The 20807-nt window shown below is 44.5% G+C and overlaps 1 protein-coding gene across 1 annotated transcript in view; it reads right to left on the bottom strand.

Annotated features, from left to right (window-relative positions):
• LOC112262102 (MAM domain-containing glycosylphosphatidylinositol anchor protein 2) overlaps window positions 1-20807 on the bottom strand; it is a 183723-nt gene that overhangs the window by 60218 nt on the left and 102698 nt on the right. Inside the window, exon 8 of the mRNA XM_024437812.2 lies at window positions 20196-20489. Coding sequence (XP_024293580.1) covers window positions 20196-20489 — 294 coding nt within the window. The remainder of the gene's footprint in view (window positions 1-20195; window positions 20490-20807) is intronic.

The following is a 20807-nucleotide window of genomic DNA, read 5'->3' as shown; positions in this document are numbered from 1 at the left end:
GGCTTGACTAGATTTATCAGCCTCATAGTCAGGGGCTTGACTCTGATTTATAGCCTCATAGTCAGGGGGCTTGACTAGGATTTATCCCCTCATAGTCAGGGGGCTTGACTAGGATTTATCACCTCATAGACAGGGGGCTTGACTAGGATTTATCCCCTCATAGTCAGGGGGCTTGACTAGAAACGTGTCGTTAATCTTATAGAACTCATTCTTTACATGCTGTTTTCTCTCCTCCTCCTCTTGCCTCCCAACTGGTGGCCATTTCAAGCCCTCGTTTTTAAGAGACTATGATGTAATGGCAGAGCAGCTTACATCAATATGCTTCCATTAAATATATTATAACCAGGGGAAATAAATAAATAGCGGGCTGTAGATGAAATGCCTAAACTAACAATAATTGGGGCTTTTCAGAGGCAGATGGATCTTCGCTGTTTGAGGGTTTTTCTTTTTTGTACATTTAATCGTGTGAAGGGGAGGAATATGCAGAGAGGGTTGTGAAATGTCAAAGTACCACTGCAATTATCTCTTTATTACGTTTTAAATAGCGCCATTAATAATCATCAGTGGCATCAGAATTTCGAGACATTTCATTATGAATTTTGGGGGAAATTACTGTAGAACTCTGTGCCTCTATACAGCCTGTGCTTTTATTAAGGATAGGCCCATCATTATATAATTCTCACAATATGGCTGACAACTTTACCTTAACATACACTCCAAACCAACTTTTTAACCTGAATTTGAGAACCTCGCCCCCATACCTCCCGCTAATTGGGTAACTTTTTTGTTTTCCGAGTGAGGCAAATGTTGTACATTAAGAGGACTATGTATTTTGAAAGATGAGACATTGAGGATTATAATAAATACCACTTTGATGTCATACAAGCAAGCCAAACACCCATCCAAATTTGCACTTCACATTTCCATATCATAAAACTCATATTTATGTGTCAGCTTTTACAATCACTATGTTTGATATACAGTTACAAGATGACAATATGTCCTACTGTCACGGATTCTTCCGGGAGTTATGTCAATATGCACACCTGGTCCCCATTCCCACTGATTGTGTATCGTATAAATGTGCCCTCTGTTCTCCATTTCGTCGGTCGATTACTGTTCCAATGTCCGTTAGTCGTGTGAGTACCTATGCTTTGTTGCTTTGGCTTTCGTACTGCTTGTATCGCGCACAGATGATTACGGGTCTCATCCAGTGTGCTATCATTGTGTGTGTGTCTGTTACGGGTCTCATCCAGTGTGGTATCATTGTGTGCGTGTCTGTTACGGGTTTCATCCAGTGTGGTATCATTGTGTGCGTGTCTGTTACGGGTTTCATCCAGTGTGGTATCATTGTGTGTGTGTCTGTTACGGGTCTCATCCAGTGTGGTATCATTGTGTGTGTGTCACGGGTTTCATCCAGTGTGGTATCATTGTGTGTGTCTGTTACGGGTTTCATCCAGTGTGGTATCATTGTGTGTGTGTCTGTTACGGGTCTCATCCAGTGTGGTATCATTGTGTGTGTGTCTGTTACAGTGGGTTTCATCCAGTGTGGTATCATTGTGTGTGTGTCTGTTACGGGTTTCATCCAGTGTGGTATCATTGTGTGTGTGTCTGTTACGGGTCTCATCCAGTGTGGTATCATTGTGTGCGTGTCTGTTACGGGTTTCATCCAGTGTGGTATCATTGTGTGCGTGTCTGTTACAGGTCTCATTAGGTGTGGTATCATTGTGTGCGTGTCTGTTACAGGTCTCATTAGGTGTGGTATCATTGTGTGTGTGTCTGTTACGGGTTTCATCCAGTGTGGTATCATTGTGTGTGTGTCTGTTAGAGGTCTCATTAGGTGTGGTATCATTGTGTGTGTGTCTGTTACAGGTCTCATTAGGTGTGGTATCATTGTGCGTGTGTCTGTTACGGGTTTCATCCAGTGTGGTATCATTGTGTGCGTATCTGTTGCGGGTTTCATCCAGTGTGCTATCATTGTGTGTGTGTCTGTTGCGGGTCTCATCCAGTGTGGTATCATTGTGTGCGTGTCTGTTACGGTTCTCATCCAGTGTGGTATCATTGTGTGCGTGTCTGTTGCAGGTCTCATTCGGTGTGGTATCATTGTGTGTGTGTCTGTTACGGGTTTCATCCAGTGTGGTATCATTGTGTGCGTGTCTGTTACGGGTCTCATCCAGTGTGGTATCATTGTGTGTGTGTCTGTTACGGGTCTCATTAGGTGTGGTATCATTGTGTGCGTGTCTGTTACGGGTCTCATCCGGTGTGGTATCATTGTGTGCGTGTCTGTTACGGGGCTCATTAGGTGTGGTATCATTGTGTGCGTGTCGTTACGGGTCTCATCCAGTGTGGTATCATTGTGTGTGTCGTACGGGTCTCTGTATCACGGGTCTCATCCAGTGTGGTATCATTGTGTGTGTGTCTGTTACGGGTCTCATCCAGTGGGTCTCATTAGGTGTGTCTGTATCATTGTGTGTATCATTGTGTGTCTGTTACGGGTCTCATTAGGTGTGGTATCATTGTGTGCGTGTCTGTTACGGGTCTCATTAGGTGTGGTATCATTGTGTGTGTGTCTGTTACGGGTCTCATTACGGGGTGTGGTATCATTGTGTGCGTGTCTGTTACGGGTCTCATTAGGTGTGGTATCATTGTGTGCGTGTCTGTTACGGGTCTCATTAGGTGTGGTATCATTGTGTGTGTGTCTGTTACGGGTCTCATCCGGTGTGGTATCATTGTGTGCGTGTCTGTTACGGGTCTCATTAGGTGTGGTATCATTGTGTGTGTGTCTGTTACAGGTCTCATTAGGTGTGGTATCATTGTGTGTGTGTCTGTTACAGGTCTCATTAGGTGTGGTATCATTGTGTGCGTGTCTGTTACGGGTCTCATCCAGTGTGGTATCATTGTGTGCGTGTCTGTTACGGGTCTCATCCAGTGTGGTATCATTGTGTGCGTGTCTGTTACGGGTCTCATCCAGTGTGGTATCATTGTGTGTGTGTCTGTTACGGGTCTCATTAGGTGTGGTATCATTGTGTGCGTGTCTGTTACGGGTCTCATCCGGTGTGGTATCATTGTGTGCGTGTCTGTTACGGGTCTCATCCGGTGTGTTTATTCGAGGTACTCCTCGCTCTTTTGTTTGGGTTTCAACCCTGTGGTTTTTTTTATACTTGTTTGGTCTTCGTCCCCGTGCCTTTACATGGCACGCTGTAATTTGAGAAAATAACAAACCCTATTACGCATCCCTGTGCCTGTCTCCTGATCCCTTTATACCAACATGACAGAATAATCAACCATTAAGGGAGACAGCGGGAATGGCCGTCTAACGACTCTGTTCTGTCCGGCACTGCCGCAACTTCAGCAACTGGCCCGTTCGATGCCGCCACAACCGGCCCGTCCGATGCCGCCACAACCGGCCCGTTCGATGCCGCCACAGATGGCCCGTCCGATGCCGCCACAACTGGCCCGTCCGATGCCGCCACAACTGGCCCGTCCGATGCCGCCACAACTGGCCCGTCCGATGCCGCCACAACAGGTCCGTCCGACGACAACTTCAGCAGCTGCAACTGGCCCGTTCGATGCCGCCACAACCGGTCCATCCGACGCCGCTGCAACTGGTCGGTCCGACGATGATGCAACTTCGGCAGCTGCATCAGGTCCTAATCGACCCGCACTGTGTTCTTGTGATCGTCCTCAGGGCTGGTGTCGTCCCGCTGGGGGGCAGTGTCACGGATCGCTCCGGAACTCTGTCATTACGCACACCAGGTCCCCATTCCGGCTAATTGTAATTGTATAAATGTGCCCTTTGGTTTCCATTGCTCTGTCGATTATTGTTCCAATGTCCGTTGGTCGTGTGAGTACCTGTGCTGTGTTTTGGCTTTCGTGACACTTGTAGGGTGCAGATGATTTCGGGTTTCGTCCCGGTGTGTTTATTCGAGGTACTCGTCGCTCTTTTGTTTGGGTTTCAACCCTGTGTTTTGTATACGTGTTTGTTTGGTCTTCGTCCCCGTGCCTTTACATGGCGCGCTGTAATTTGGGTCTATAAAAAAAAAACTATTACGCATTCCTGCACCTGTCTCCTGATCCCTTTATACCAACGTGACAGATACCCTGGGTTGTTCTGAACAGATTGAGCCTGTTTGTCTATTGTAAAGAAACACACCTTAATGCACTCATGACTCATTTCTATGTGCAACAAAATGATCTGTTTCCATGAATTGCATTGTAAAAGCCTAACCCTGTAATATCGTATTTTATAACTTAGCTAGTCATGTTGACAATAGACAGGGTAAGTCTTGTGTCAGATGACCTGTTGTCGTCACCTTGTGGTCTAATAATTTCCCCATAATCTCAAAACTGTTCCCTTTCAATTGACCCTTCACTAAACCCGGCCCCAATGGATAACAACTGTCATTGAGCAACCCCTCGGACAAGTTCACGTTTAAATCGCATGAAAGCCAGTGAGGGCTATGGCAAAAACAGCATTTTCTTAAAAACATATATGGTTAAATAGCTCAATTTAACAGTGCACCAGGAGTACTAGCTACTATGATTTCAGAAATATGTTGATTAAGCATTTTTCGAATCTGAAATGATACCTTTCTTACATTGTTTGCTAGCTCAGATGGTTAGATAGCTCTCGGTCTCATTGACCACCAAACGTTGCTAACGCTAGCTAGCCACTTAATATAACTTGTTTTCTCAAAATGTATGTTAGCTAGCTAACTTAGCAATGTTATGAATACAACCCCCATCTACTGTCGACATCTGGATTTGATTTGAGAGCACTTGACTGCATGCTGACAGTGAATTCGGAGCCATTCGGGGACTAGCTACACTACAAACATAATTTTACCAGGTTCCAGTGAAGAAATTGTAATGACAGTCCACCACAACATACCCAAATGTTTCCTGATTAGCAAGGGTTAGTCTGTGTTCAATTTCATTGTGTATTAGGAACACAGTTTGAGATCATTGTGAGGGGATTTCACCAGTGGTTGAATGGGGGAATTGGGCTCCCCGTGCAAATGTTGTCCGAGGTTGCAACAGAAATGTCTTACAACTGTACAATTGTAAGACATTTGTTTGCAATGACTGGTCTTTGGCTCGCAGGCTAACAGTCATTGTGCGCTGGAAACCCGGGTCTGCAAAGCACAATCATAGTGCTAACAGCCTGTTTCTGTCCAGTCTGTGGCACGTCTGTGATTTAAGAACCAGACACTGAATGACTGTGCTGTTCCTAAGAACAGTGCTCCAGAGCAAAGGACGTCATCTCCCTTTCCCTGTTACTGTTCCTGTCCGAGAAAAACTCAAAGTGGATTGAAAAGGTGACAAGTATGGGCATTGATCTTTCAGCGGAGTGTAACCCCCTTTGGCCAGCGCACCGTCTGATTTAAGTTGAGATCCTCCGACAAAAGCCAACCAGGCCCTCTGTGATCCGACTCAATGGCTCGGGAGACCGGCTGTTGATCCAGCACTTTGCTGAAACATGCCTGGCCAATGAAGTCGATTAACCCTTGGAGGGAAAAGGTCTGGAGACAGACTGGCTGCTGTTGCAGCACTCATACTGTTATGGTGAGACGGGAGTTAACCGGGTTCAAGTACATTACCTGAGAGCTTTCAATTACCTGGGTGACGGGGCAGTGGTCTCTACATTGTTTGCTGGTCCCCGTTTTCGTCAGGTACATATCAGTGAATGATTCCTAATACACCTGGTCTTCCATAGAAACTGACCAATGGTTATCTTTATGGTGGCATAGATGCAGTGTGAAGTCATAGAAATCAGTCTTGCGGCTATTATCATTAGATACCGTTCCGATATTTCTGGTGAACTAAAGCCTGAAATATTTCAGATGGACATTGTACAGTGCCATTGAACTAAATTGAAGTCTCCAAATCAGAGCTGCACAGTATTGCACATCAATAGTTTCACTGGGGTAGGCTTTTAAAGTGAGATGTAAATCCTTCTGGGGCTCTCTGAGAAATTGCAGTGGAGTCAACCCGAGATCCTCTTCCAAGTATCCAAAGTTAGCCCAGGTCTTTTGTCTTATTATGTCTTCAAGAACAGCCATCACAATGGCTTCTATGCATATTAAAACACAATTAAAACTGAGTGCTATTGTTGCAGCCGTTCATCGCTAGCCTAAGCATACAAGCAAGGCAAAGCACTTTGCTGAAATGCATGTACTAGCTGGTCTCCGGTGGCCCTGACATGTAGAACAGAGTGGTAATAAAGATTACACAGTTACGACAGAGGAATTTATTAAAAACATGCATGCACTTACGCTAGGGCTAAATACAAGGGGCTGCCTTAACAGATGGCCCCCAGGTCTTAATGGCTTCACTTTGGGTAGAGTGTGACGTGGGGCGGAAGCGGGAGAGAGAGAGAGAGATGGAAAGAGAAGGAAAGAGAGATAGAAAAGAGGGAGAGAGAGAGCTATTTTCATTACCAATATAACAGAGTAATGCTGATCTGGAGGCTTAAAGCCTAGGGAAATCTCTCTCTCTCTCTCATATCTCTCTCTCGCATCTCTCTCTCTTTCACTCTGTTCTGTTTCTTTCTCTCTCTCTCTCGTATCTCCCTCTCGTGTATCTCTCTCTCTCTCTCTCTGTCATCTCTCCTCTCAATCCCCCACAAACTCTGCTACCTCTGCTGCAAGAGACTGCTCAGCTGTCACAGATATAAGTCCACATTATCCAGTAGCATACACGGGTGCCCAGACCTACAGCCAGTAATGAGTCCTGTGCCAGGGATTATCTTCCTAGCTACCCTTCTCTCTTCCCTGCCCTAGTTCCCTTCCCTGTAATCACAATCTCTGCAGGAAGAGGAGGAAGAGGAGGAGGACGGATTTGTGAAATGGAGGATACATGACATGCACATATAGAGATGTTGTATGAGTCATCACTAACAGGCATCTCCTAAACACAGGCACGCACACCCGCAGGCAGGCAAGCAGACACACGGGCACGCATGTAACACACACACAGCCCCGGTGCCTCTTCTAGGGAAGAGAGAACAACACACAGCCTAGAGCTGGCTGCTGAAGATGTAACCCTACGGGACAAGCCGGAGATGTTACCCAACGGGACACGCCGGAGACGATACCCCACGGGACACGCCGGAGACGTTACCCCACGGGACACGCCGGAGACGTTACCCCCGGGACACGGGACGCACGGAGACGTTACCCCACGGGACACGCCGGAGACGTTACCCCACGGGACACGGAGACGTTACCCACGGGACACGCCGGAGACAGACGTTACCCAACGGGACACGCCGGAGACGTTACCCCACGGGACACGCCGGAGACGTTACCCCACGGGACGGAGACGTTACCCCACGGACACGCCGGAGACGTTACCCCACGGGACCCACGGGACACGCCGGAGACGTTACCCCACGGGACACGCCGGAGACGTTACCCCACGGGACACGCCGGAGACGTTACGGGACACGCCTGAGACGTTACCCCACGGGACACGCCGGAGCGTTACGGGACACGCCCGTTGGAGACGCCGGAGACGTTACCCCACGGGACACGCCCACGGGACACGCCGGAGACGTTACCCCACGGGACACGCCGAAGACGTTACCCCACGGGACACGCCGGAGACGTTACCCTACGGGACAGACTGAAGACGTTACCCTACGGGACAGACTGAAGACGTTACCCTACGGGACAGACTGAAGACGTTACCCTACGGGACAGACTGAAGACGTTACCCTACAGGACAGATCTGTCACGCACAGTTTCTCACTACAGTAACACCATATTACGTTTTACAATTGAATCCTTCATAACTTCAGCTACATTTAATTGTTGTTCTGAACAGCTGTACAGGTATGAAATAATTAATAATAGTAATTAATTTAATCATTTAGACTTTCTTTGCCGCCAAGTAAAGAAATGATTGGCTGTGGATTTTGGCACTCAGTCAATTTTAATGTCCCATTTTTGATGACTGTCACGACTTCTGCCAAAGCCGATGCCTCTCCTTGTTCGGGCGGTCGACGGTCTTCGAGCCATCGCCGATCCATTTTTCATTTTCCAGTTGTTTTGTCTTGTTTTTCCACACACCTGGTTCTCATTTCGCTCATTATGTGTTGTATATTTAAGCCTCTGTTTTCCCCATGTCTTTGTGTGGTATTGTTTATTCTGTTTCATGTATTGCGCACGTTAGTCTGTTGTGCTGGGTTATGTTAACCCGTATTGTTATTCCGTGTTCACTTTGCCGTGTGTTTTTGGTTCGCTCCGTTGGCTACACCATATCTGCTCTCCTGCACCTGACTCCTTTACAATCATTTACGCATACCTGACAATGACATGTTCTCTGAGAGTTTATATTTTTTGAGAGCCGGGACTCATTTGAACACATCATTGAAAATATAAAAAATAAATAAAAAGGCAACAAACCCAGACTAGCAAACCACTAGCAATTCCATTCCTTTACTTTAGATTTGTGTGTATTGTTGTGAAATTGTTAGATATTACTTGCATTTCACTACACCCACAATAACAGCTGCTAAACATGTGTGACAAATCAAATTTGATTTGAATTCGTCACCAATATATATAATTCGTTCCCTATATAGTGCACCAATATATATAATTTGTTCCCTATATAGTGCAATACTTCTACCAGATCCACACACAGCCCCGGTGCTATTGGTGCTATTTAGCAAAAAAACTAAACAGGTTAAAAAGACTAAATTGATTGATAAAGAATATTCAGTTTCCACGTAGGACTGTCGGTCGAGAACAAGTCCTCAATCATTGAATATGAATGTCCTCATTTATCATGTCCATGACATGGCAAGAACAGGATTCTCTCTGACAATGTTTATTAGAGAGCAGAAAGAGGTTTTATTAGGGCGCAGAAAGAGGTTTAATTAGAGAGCAGAAAGACGTTTCCTTAGAGAGCAGAAAGAGGGTTTATTAGAGAACAGAAAGAGGTTTAATTAGAGCGCAGAAAGAGGTTTCATTAGAGCAGAAATAGGCTTTATTAGAGTGCAGAAATATGGTTTTATTAGAGAGCAGAAAGAGAGCAGAAAGAGGGATTTTATTAGAGAGCAGAAAGAGAGCAGAAAGAGGGGTTTAATTAGAGAGCAGAAAGGTTTTATTGGAGAGCAGAAAGAGGTTTCATTAGAGCACAGAAAGAGGGTTTATTAGAGAGCAGTATTAAAGCAGATTTTATTAGAGAGCAGAAGTTTGAGCAGAAAGAGGGTTTCAGAAAGAGGTTTAATTAGAGCAGAAAGAGGTTTCATTAGAGAGCAGAACTTTATTAAGGTTTCATTAGAGAGCAGAAAGAGGTTTCATTAGAGAGCAGAAAGAGGTTTTATTGGAGCACAAAAAACAGGTTTTAATAGAGAGCATAATTAAGTATTATTGGAGAGCAGAAATATGGATTTATTAGAGACCAGAAAGAGGTTCAATTAGAGCAGAAAGAGGTTTTATTAGAGAACAGAACAAGGTTCTATTAGAGAGCAGAAAGAGGTTTCATTAGAGCAGAAAGAGGGTTTTATTAGAGAGCAGAAAGAGGTTTTAGTAGAGAGCAGAAAGAGGGCTTATTAGAGAGCAGATATAGGTTTAATTAGAGAGCAGTAAGAGGGTTTTGTTAGAGTGCAGAAATAGTTTTTTTAAAGGGCAGAAAGAGGGTTTCATTAGAGAGCAGAAAGAGGGTTTTAGTAGAGAGCAGAACGAGGGTTTTATTAGAGAGCAGAAAGAGGTTTCATTAGAGAGCAGAAAGAGGGTTTTAGTAGAGAGCAGAACGAGGGTTTTATTAGAGAGCAGAAAGAGGGTTTCAATAGAGAGCAGAAAGAGGGATTATTAGAGAGCAGAAAGAGGGTTTTATTAGAGAGCAGAAAGAGGGTTTTATTAGAGAGCAGAAAGAGGTTTCAATAGAGAGCAGAAAAATAGGTCTACAAATGCAAGTAAATGTTGGTGTTTGCTAAAGAACATGGTACATCCTCGTGCTGTACGCACAACCCTACAGAATGTACAGACCCCACGGCTAGCAGGCACACTTCTGTGCAACATCACATTCAGTGGCGTGCTGTATTTATAGTGAATTAACCTTAGCCCTCGTGCTCAAGGACATGGCTGCATGGGAGTTACATAATGAGTGGAGAGCTGTTAAACTGGCTAGCAACAACAAACAACATCTATGAGTCACACACACACATAATGATGTTCACAATCACCCTTGAGTGTGAAACTCAAACTATGAGTGGAGCCATTGTGGATCTGGTAGACTAGAGTATCACCCATAGAGATGTAACTACATACAGTGGGGAGAACAAGTATTTGATACACTGCCGATTTTGCAGGTTTTCCCACTTATAAAGCATGTAGAGGTCTGCCATTTTTATCATAGGTACACTTCGACTGTGAGAGACGGAATCTAAAACAAAAATCCAGAAAATCACATTATGATTTTTAAGTAATTAATTTGCATTTTATTGCATGACATAAGTATTTGATACATCAGAAAAGCAGAACTTAATATTTGGTACAGAAACCTTTGTTTGCAATTACAGAGAGGATACATTTCCTGTAGTTCTTGACCAGGTTTGCACACACTGCAGCAGGGATTTTGGCTCACTCCTCCATACAGACCTTCTCCAGATCCTTCAGGTTTCGGGGCTGTCGCTGGGCAATATGGACTTTCAGCTCCCTCCAAAGATGTTCTATTGGGTTCAGGTCTGGAGACTGGCTAGGCCACTCCAGGACCTTGAGATGCTTCTTACGGAGCCACTCCTTAGTTGCCCTGGCTGTGTGTTTCGGGTCGTTGTCATGCTGGAAGACCCAGCCACGACCCATCTTCAATGCTCTTACTACGGGAAGGAGGTTGTTGGCCAAGATCTCGCGATACATGGCCCCATCCATCCTCCCCTCAATACGGTGCAGTCGTCCTGGGCTCATGAAGGTATTGTGTTTGGGGGAAAACGTGGAGTTTGAGAACTCTGTAGGTGTGCTGTTTGCATCTTTTGTTACAGTTTGTTTGAGTTGTAATGTTTGGTGCCCAGTATTGGTTGCCTTTGTTTGTTTGGTAAACTTGCCACTGCAGTGGATAGTTGGTGTGCTGCGTTGGAGAGTACATAGGTTAGTTTCCAAGCCTTTGCCCAGGCTGGAGACTCTTGTTCTACATGCTGTTGGGACATCGGTCCGAGGAGGTGAGTACAGTCGGCTGTGTACCTCAGTAGGAGATTTGGGTAGGGTAGTGACACTAGCTACCCGGAGCTATAGCCTTTATTTTCCCCCTGTTAGGCTTAGCGATGTGTTTCACTTTGGAATACGTTGGGCATGGTTATTTTGTTTGTTATTTTTGTGTGGTGTCTGTGGACTGAGCAATTGTCCTGGGGGGCAATTTCTTACATTGTTACCCCAGGAAATCTTAAGTTTTATTATATACAGCCGGGAGGAACTATTGAACATAAGAGCAACGGATCCTTTGTTTGGTCCACCACCCAGGACATTAGATCGGATACTAGCCGGCAACCCAAAACAATGGCGCCGCAGAAGGGTCAGACGGAGTGGTCTTCTGGTCAGGCTCCGTAGACGGGCACATCGCGCACCGCTCCTGAGTATACTACTCCCCAATGTCCAGTCTCTTGACAACAAGGCAGACGAAATCTGAGCAAGGGTTGCTTTCCAGAGAGACATCAGAGATTGTAACGTTCTTTGTTTCACGGAAACATGGCTCACTCGGGATACGTTATCAGAGTCAGTACAGCCACCTCGATTATAATCACAGTCGTGTATATCCCACCCCTAAGCAGATGCATCGACGGCCCTGAAAGAACTTCATTGGACTCTATGTAAACTGGAAACCACATATCCTGAGGCTGCATTTATTGTAGCTGGGGATTTTAACAAGGCTAATCTGAAACAAGGCTCCCTAAATTTTATCAGCATATCGAATGCGCAAACCAGGCTGGCAAAACCCTGGATCATTGTTATTCTAACTTCTGCGACGCATACAAAGCCCTCCCCCCGCCCTCCTTTCGGAAAATCTGACCACGACTCCATTTTGTTGCTCCCAGCCTATAGACAGAAACTAAAACAGGAAACGCCCGTGCTCTCTGTCTGTCCGACCAATCAGATTCCACGCTTCAAGATTTCTTCGATCACGTGGACTGGGATATGTTCCGCATAGCGTCGGACAATAACATTGATGAATACGCTGATCCGGTGAGCGAGTTTATTAGCAAGGGCATCGGTGATGTCGTACCCACAGCGACTATTAAAACCTTCCCCATGGCAGCATTCGCGCAAAACTGAAAGCGCGAACGACTGCTTTTAATCAGGGCAAGGCAACCGGAAACATGACCGAATATGTAGCTATATGTAACATGTAGCTATTCCATCCGCAAGGCAATCAAACAAGCAAAGTGTCAGTATAGGGACAAAGCAGAGTTGCAATTCAACGGTTCAGACACGAGAGGTATGTGGCAGGGTCTACAGTCAATCACGGACTACAAAAAGAAAACCAGCCCTGTCGCAGACCACGATGTCTTGCTCCCAGACAAACTAAATAACTTTTTTGCTCGCTTTGAGGACAATACAGTGCTACCAACATGGCCGCTACCAAAACCTGCGGGCTCTCCACTGCAGCCAACGTGAGTAAAACATTTAAACGTGTTAACCCTCGCAAGGCTGCCAGCCCAGACGGCATTCCTAGCCGCGTCCTCAGAGCATGTGCAGACCAGCTGGCTGGTGTGTTTATGGACATATTCAATCAATCCTTATCCCAGTCTGCTATTCCCACATGCTTCAAGAGGGCCACCTGACACCCTAGACCCACTCCAATTTGTTTACCACCCCAATAGGTCCACAGACAACACAATCGCAATCACACGGCACACTGCACTAACCCATCTGGACAAGAGGAATACCTATGTAAGAATGCTGTTCATCGACTACAGCTCAGCATTTAACACCATAGTACCCTCCAAACTCGTCATCAAGCTCGAGACCCTGGGTCTTGACCCCGCCCCGTGCAACTGGGTCCTGGACATCCTGACGGGCCGCCCCCAGGTGGTGAGGATAGGAAACAACATCTCCACCCCGCTGATCATCAACACTGGGGCCCCACAAGGGTATGTTCTCAACCCTCTCCTGTACTCCATGTTCACCTATGACTGCATGGCCATGCACGCCTCCAACTCAATCATCAAGTTTGCAGACGACACTACAGTGGTAGGCTTGATTACCAACAACGACCAGACGGCCTACAGGAAGGAGGTGAGGGCCCTCGGAGTGTGATGTCAGGAAAATAACTTCACACTCACATGTCAACAAAACAAAGGAGATGATAGTGGACTTCAGGAAACAGCAGAGGGAGCTGCCCCCTATCCACATCGACGGGACATCGACGGGACAGGTGGAAAGTTTTAAGTTCCTCGGCGTCCACATCACGGACAAACTGAAATGGTCCACCCACACAGACAGCGTGGTGAAGAAGGCGCAGCAGCGCCTCTTCAACCTCAGGAGGCTGAAGAAATTGGGCATGTCACCAAAAACACACAAACTTCTACAGAAGCACAATCGAGAGGATCCTGTCGGGCTGTATCACCGCCTGGTACGGCAACTGCTCCGCCCACAACCGTAAGGCTCTCCAGAGGGTGGTGGGGTCTGCACAAAGCATCACCGGGGACAAACTACCTGCCCTTCCTGATACCTACACCACCCGATTTCACTGGAAGACCAAAAAGATCATCAAGGACAACAACCACCCGAGCCACTGCCTGTTCACCCCGCTATCATCCAGAAGGCAGAGTCAGTACAGGTGCATCAAAGCTGGGACCGAGAGACTGAAAAACAGCTTCTATCTCAAGGCCATCAGACTGTTAAACAGCCATCACTAACATTGACTGGCTGCTGCCAACATACTGACTCATCTCTAGCCACTTTAATAATTAAAAATTGGATGTAATAAATGTATCACTAGCCACTTTAAACAATGCCTCTTTATATAATGTTTACATACCCTACATTACTCATCTCATATGTATATACTGTACTCTAAACCATCTACTGCATCTTGCCTATGCCGATCGGCATCGCTCATCCATATATTTTTATGTACATATTCTTATTCCTTTACACTTGTGTGTTGTTGTGAAATTGTTAGATATTACTGCAAGGTCAGAACTAGAAGCACAAGCATTTCGCTAAACTCGCATTAACATCTGCTAACCATGTGTATGTGACAAATAAAAATTGATTTTGATTTTTGATCATGAGAAGCTAGAGCATGATTGTGTAAAGTATGAAAAGGTATTGGAATTTAAACAAGATTTGGAGCGTGCTAAAGCCTGATGAGAAAGTGGGTGTCTCATGGTAGTTGTTTTCTGGGGGAAGCGATTAGTCAGGTTGTTGTACCAGTTCACCTCTCTGGTGGGTGTGGGACGCTATCGTCCCACCTGGCCAACATACAGTGAAATTGCAGAGCGCCAAATTCAAAAACAGAAATACTCATAATAAAAATTCAGAAAACATACAAGTGTTAACAATCGGTTTAAAGATTAACTTCTTGTTAATCCAACCGCGGTGTCAGATTTCAAAAAGGCTTTACGGCGAAAGCATACCATGCGATTGTCTGAGGACAGCGCCCAGCACACAAAACATTACATACAGTTACCAGCCAAGTAGATTAGTCATAAAAGTCAGAAATAGCAACAAAATTAATCACTTACCTTTGATGATCTTTGTATGGTTGCACTCACAAGACTCCCAGTTATACAATTAATGTTCAATTTGTTCGATAAAGTCCATCTTTATATCGAAATACCTCCGTTTGTTGGAGCGTTTTGTTCAGTAATCCAATGGCTCAAAGGCAGTCACAACAGGCAGACGAAAAATCCAAATACTATCAGTAAAATTCGTAGAAACATATCAAATGATGTTTAAAATCAATCCTCAGGTTGTTTTTAGTCATAATAATCGATAATATTTCAACCGTCAATATAAAAGAAAAACAAGAAAGGCGCGCTCTCGGTCGTACGCAGCAAACAGCTCTGGGGACTTCCCACTATCCACTGACTCAAAGTGGTCTTACACCTAATTTTTCAGAACACAAGCCTGAAACAATTTCTAAAGACTGTTGACATCTAGTGGAAGCCATAGGAACGGCAATCTAGGTACTAAACATTGACATACTGTATAGGCAGTCAAGAGAAAAGCAACCACATCAAAAATGTCCCACTTCCTGCCATATCAGTTCTGTTATACTCACAGACATTATTTGAACAGTTTTGAAAACTTTAGAGCGGTTTCTATCCAAATCTACCAATTATATGCATATCCTAGCTACTGGGCCTGAGTAAAAGGCAGTTTACTTTTGGCATGCCTTTCATCCGTAGGTGACAATAGTCCCCCATACCACAGTGAGGTTAAGCTTCGTGAGTTGGTGTTGACAACTTCCCACAATGACATTGCTGGACATATGTGTGTGAGGAAAACCTACAATCACATATTAAGACATTTCTTTTGGCCTTGGTTAAAGAGGGATGTTTCTGAGTTCATCAAAACTTGTCACACCTGTCAATTAACTGGTAAACCTAATCAAACTATTAAGCCGGTACCACTGTTTCTTATTCCTGTACTCAGCCAACCTTTTTGAGTATCTGATTATTGACTGTGTAGGTCCTTTGACCCGTTCTAAAAAAGGGTAGTAGTTACCTGTTCACTGTGATGTGTCAGACCACTAGGTTTCCGGCTGCCTATCCTCTCCGGTCTACCACGACTAAGTCTGTGCTAAACGCTTTAACTCTTGTTTATCTCACTGTTTGGAATCCCTAAGGTAATTCAGAGTGATCAAGGATCTAATTTGATCTCTAATCTGTTTGGTCAGGTCCTTCAACAGCTTCATATTAAACACAATTTGTCTAGCGCCTATCACGCGCAAAGTCAAGGAGCACTGGAAAGTTTCCAGCAAACACTTTGGGGGTTGCCTTGGTTACTGTTAGCCGCTAGGGAGGTTACACAGGAGAGCACGGGTTTTCAGTCCAAATGACCTTGTTTGGACATAGGGTGCATTGACTTCTATCTGTTCTCCAGGATGACAGGAAGTCTCCCGAGCCCCCTCAGTCCCTGTTATCTTATGTGTTTGATTTCCGACAACACCTGTACGCCGCCGGTAAAATGGCTAAAGAGAAGCTACCGTCTTCACAGGAGAGGATGAAGGGCATATTTGATCGGCAAACTGAGCCTCGTCACTTTAGTCCAGGTGAACGGGTTCTTGCTCTGTTGCCAATTGTTGGTTCTCCTTTTCAAGCCAAGTTTCATATACGTTTGTGCGCCAGTGCACTGAGAAAAACGATTTAGTTGCCACTCCAGAACGAAGAAAAGCACACCAACGGTGCCATATAAATTTGTTGAAACCGAATTATGCACTTTGCTCTGAGACTGAAGATGCTAGGTCCGTGCATGGGGAGGAAGATGTTCCTGGACCCGACGATTGCATACTGCAGGGTAGATTGAAAAATTCAGAGACACAGAGACACTGGATGTTTTAGACCGCCTTCTCGCTCATCTCGCTCAATACCAGGGACCGTCCATGTTGGTCCCTGGTATTGTGGGGGGGGGGGGTGAATACCCTCCCACACTGTCTACCGAATTCATTCTATTTGCTCTCGTTTTCCTTAATAGGTTGTCGGTGGGCGGAGCCGGGAGGGTCGTCAGCGAAATGGGAAACACATGGGCTCCGATGTGTCCCAGGATAAATGCACCTCTTCCCCATTCATTGAGACTCTCTCCATGCAGACACAATGATAGATTTAGGTTGTTTTGTTTATTTGCGTTGACACCTTTCAACACACCTCATCATCACATTTATGCATGCAACCACTCCCTTACATTCCCGATTACTGACTACACTCATCCCTGTAACGGTAATTGTATTTAGTTAACTTTGGTTATTAAATATATTTTGTTATTCCTTATCTCCACATTGTCTCCCTTTTTGTTACGAACTTCGAGCCGGTTCGTGACAATATAAAAACCCTTGAATGAGTAAGTGTGTAAATATTTGACTGGTACTGTATATCAGGTCAGAGATATAAGGTCACAGGCCTTTGAAAGAAGCGGTAATCCAAGCGACAACCAACTTGTCACGCCCTGATCTGTTTCACCTGTTATGTGATTGTTTCCTCCCCCTCCAGGTGTCACTTATTTTCCCCAGTGTATTTATCCCTGTGTTTCCTGTCTCTCTGTGCCAGTTTGTTTAGTCAACCAGCGTGTTTTCCTGTTATCCTTTTGCTATTCTACTTTTTCTAGTCCTCCTGGTTTTGACCCTGGCCTGTTTCTGTACCTGCCTGCCTGACCATTCTGCCTGCCTACCACTCTGTACCTCCTGGACTCTGATCTGGTTTTCACCTTTTTGCCTGTCCACGACCATTCTCTTGCCTACCCCTTTTGCATTGTTAAACATTGTAAGACTCCAACCATCTGCCTCTTGTGTCTGCATCTGAGTCTCACCTTGTGCTTTGATACAACTCTGCATTTCAATAACCCAGCCCAAGGCATCTTCCCTCTCCAATATTAAGCATAGCAAACAATATTAATTAGATGGATGTTTCTCATAGTATGTGTCCCAAATGGCTCCCTATATATTGCACTACTATGGTCAAAAGTAGTGCACTACATAGGGAATAGGGTGCCACTTGAAGACTCTTTGGCCTCTAACAGTGTCTTCCTCCATATCACCAGCTAATTTCCTCGGGTTGCATGCATCATTATTGACACCTGTGATAAAGATGAGCAAAAAAGACTATGAAAATATATAATAAAAAAATACTGAACTGTATGCTCAAAACATCTGAAAATTATATAGAGAATCCTTCCAGATCCTTGATATTCTTATGGCTTATGGACTGCCCTATTCAATTCAAACCACAGGGTTGTAATGAGGTTCAAGTCTGGAGATTGGCCATTGCAAAATGTTGATTTTTGTGGTAAACCATTTCTTTGTGGATTGTGCTTGGGGTTATTGTCTTGCTGGAAAAGATCCACTTGTGACCAAGTTTCAGCCTCCTGGCAGAGGCAACCAGGATTTCGGCTAAAGTTGAGCCATTTTTTTTTTTACATTCAGCATCACTACATCAAGGGAAAAATAGTATTCTATCTAACAAAGATATCCACATATTTCAGGATGTTGTGTATCCCTGGGAAAAATCTGAATTAATGTAAACATAACAGTTTTGAAAACATAACTTGTCCAAAAAAAGTGGTCTCGAGACAAATTACCCTGGTTATTTCCTTGTTGTTGAAAAAAAACGGAAGCACATTCAGAAAATAACCTCATACAAACTGTAGAATATAGTGGTGCATCTTTTGATGTTATGGGGCTGTTTTGCTTCCACTGGTACTGGGGCCAACGGCATCATGGGACCTTATCAAGTAGCAGGACATTTTAGCCAAAAACCTCGTTGCCTTTTCCAGGAGGCTGACACTTGGCCGCAAAGTGGACCTTCCAGCAAGACAATAACAGCAAGCACACTTTCAAATCCACCAAGAAAATGTTCATTGACCACAAAATCCACATTTTGCAAATGCCAGTCTCCGGACTTAAATCCCATTAAAACCCTGTGGTTTGAATTGAAGAGGGCCGTCCATTAGCGAAGTTGAATGATATCAAAGATCTGGAAAACATCTGTATGGGAACAATGGTGTAAGGTCCCTCCCAATGTGTTCTCCAATCTGATAAAACATATTAGAAAAAGGCTCAGGGTCGTTATCCTTCCAATGGTAGGGCGCTGGGAACAGGGTTGCCAATTATTTTGACCTCAATCTTTTTGAGGTTTATCAAAAATTATTTGTTAAACAAAATCTCTTTCTCTGAGAAATTGTATTAGTATAAAATATACATTTAAAAAAAAATAATTCTACAATATATTTCAGTATTTCTACATATATTTGTTTATTACTCATCTTTATCAAGGGTGCCAATAATTATGGACACCACTGTCTGTTCAACAAGGTTAATAAACCTAATGGATTATGCGACTACAAAACCCTATTCCATAACATCTTTAGTGACTGAGTTAATGGTCATTAACACTGACACACAACCCTTTTCCATAACATTTTTAGTGACTGAGTTAAGGGTCATTACCACTGACACACAACCCTTTTCCATAACATCTTTAGTGACTGAGTTAAGGGTCATTAACACTGACACACAACCCTTTTCCATAACATCTTTAGTGACTGAGTTAAGGGTCATTAACACTGACACACAACCCTTTTCCATAACATCTTTAGTGACTGAGTTAAGGGTCATTAACACTGACACACAACCCTTTTCCATAACATCTTTAGTGACTGAGTTAAGGGTCATTAACACACAACCCTTTTCCATAACATCTTTAGTGACTGAGTTAAAGTTGTGTTGAACCGTTTCTTTGAACATGTTACATTAACCTTTCCATGGAACATGAACCTTTCCATGTTACATTAACCTTTCCATGGAACATTAACCTTTCCATGGAACATTAACCTTTCCATGGAACATTAACCTTTCCATGGAACATTAACCTTTCCATGGAACATTAACCTTTCCATGGAACATTAACCTTTCCATGGAACATTAACCTTTCCATGGAACATTAACCTTTCCATGTTACATTAACCTTTCCATGTTACGTTAACCTTTCCATGTTACATTAACCTTTCCACCTGGAGAAATGTAATTCTGACACTTTAATGATTAACCGATGGGACGTGTTGGATCTTAGGATTTTCCTTCATCTACAGCCACGTTACTATACAGTATGTCAAGAACATTAAATACCATAGCAACATAGGTGACCCCCCCACACATCTAACTTAAACCCCTTAAAACTTATGTATAGTCAATTCCTGATGAGTACCGATCAGATTGCACGTCACAATTTAAATATATAATTTTGAATATTGCACAGTTTACCCACCTTTCCTGACTCCCTCCTCCTTACAGAGACGTATCCAGGTCACGGCACCAATGTAACCAACTGTAATTTGAAGCAGTTCTATTTATCAGGAGTGGATGGTCGTCCAAAAATACAGTAAATCCATCCATTACTCACACTGCACGATGAGCTCCATCTGGCTCACAGAGACCTATCTGGGTCACGGCACCAACGTAAACCAACCGTTTTTCAAACCAATTGCATTTCTCAGAAATGTACTGTAAAAACACTGTACATCCAGAATACTCACACTGCACCGTGAGCTCCACCAGTGCTTCCCGAGGCTTGACGTTGAAGCCGTTGTACTGGCTGGTGGCGCAGCGGTAGGTTCCCGTCATCTCACGGGACACATTCACGATGCGCAGTGCGCCGTCGTAGCTCTCTGTCTGAAGGCCGCCGTCGGGCATGGGCACCTCTTTGTCGGCCCTCGACCAGAGGATGATGGGCTTAGGCTTCCCGGAGACCAAGCACTGGAGTTCCACCGTGTCACCCTCCTGGACCACCAAGGGGGATTTGTCCCGCGGCACCGTTAATTCCGGGGGAACTGGGAGAGAAAGGGAGAGAGAAACTTTACATTACTTTCTGGGATGTTACTTTATCATATGATATGTAACGTGATGTTACTTTATCATATGATATGTAACGTGATGTTACTTTATCTTATGATATGTAGCGTGATGGTACTCTACGTAACTTTACTTTATGGCAGTGGTTATCAAACTCTGATACAGGAGAGCTAGGTTTTATTTCAACCCAGCGTTAACACCTGATTCAACTAATCAATGAATCCCCTAGACCTTGATTAGCTGAATCTGGTGGGCAAGAACCAAAGCCTGCACACCCTGTAGTTCTCCAACCAAAA

This window comes from Oncorhynchus tshawytscha, linkage group LG11 (assembly GCF_018296145.1).
Source record: "Oncorhynchus tshawytscha isolate Ot180627B linkage group LG11, Otsh_v2.0, whole genome shotgun sequence".
Lineage (NCBI taxonomy): Eukaryota > Metazoa > Chordata > Actinopteri > Salmoniformes > Salmonidae > Oncorhynchus > Oncorhynchus tshawytscha.
This window is presented reverse-complemented; position numbering and strand designations above follow the sequence as displayed.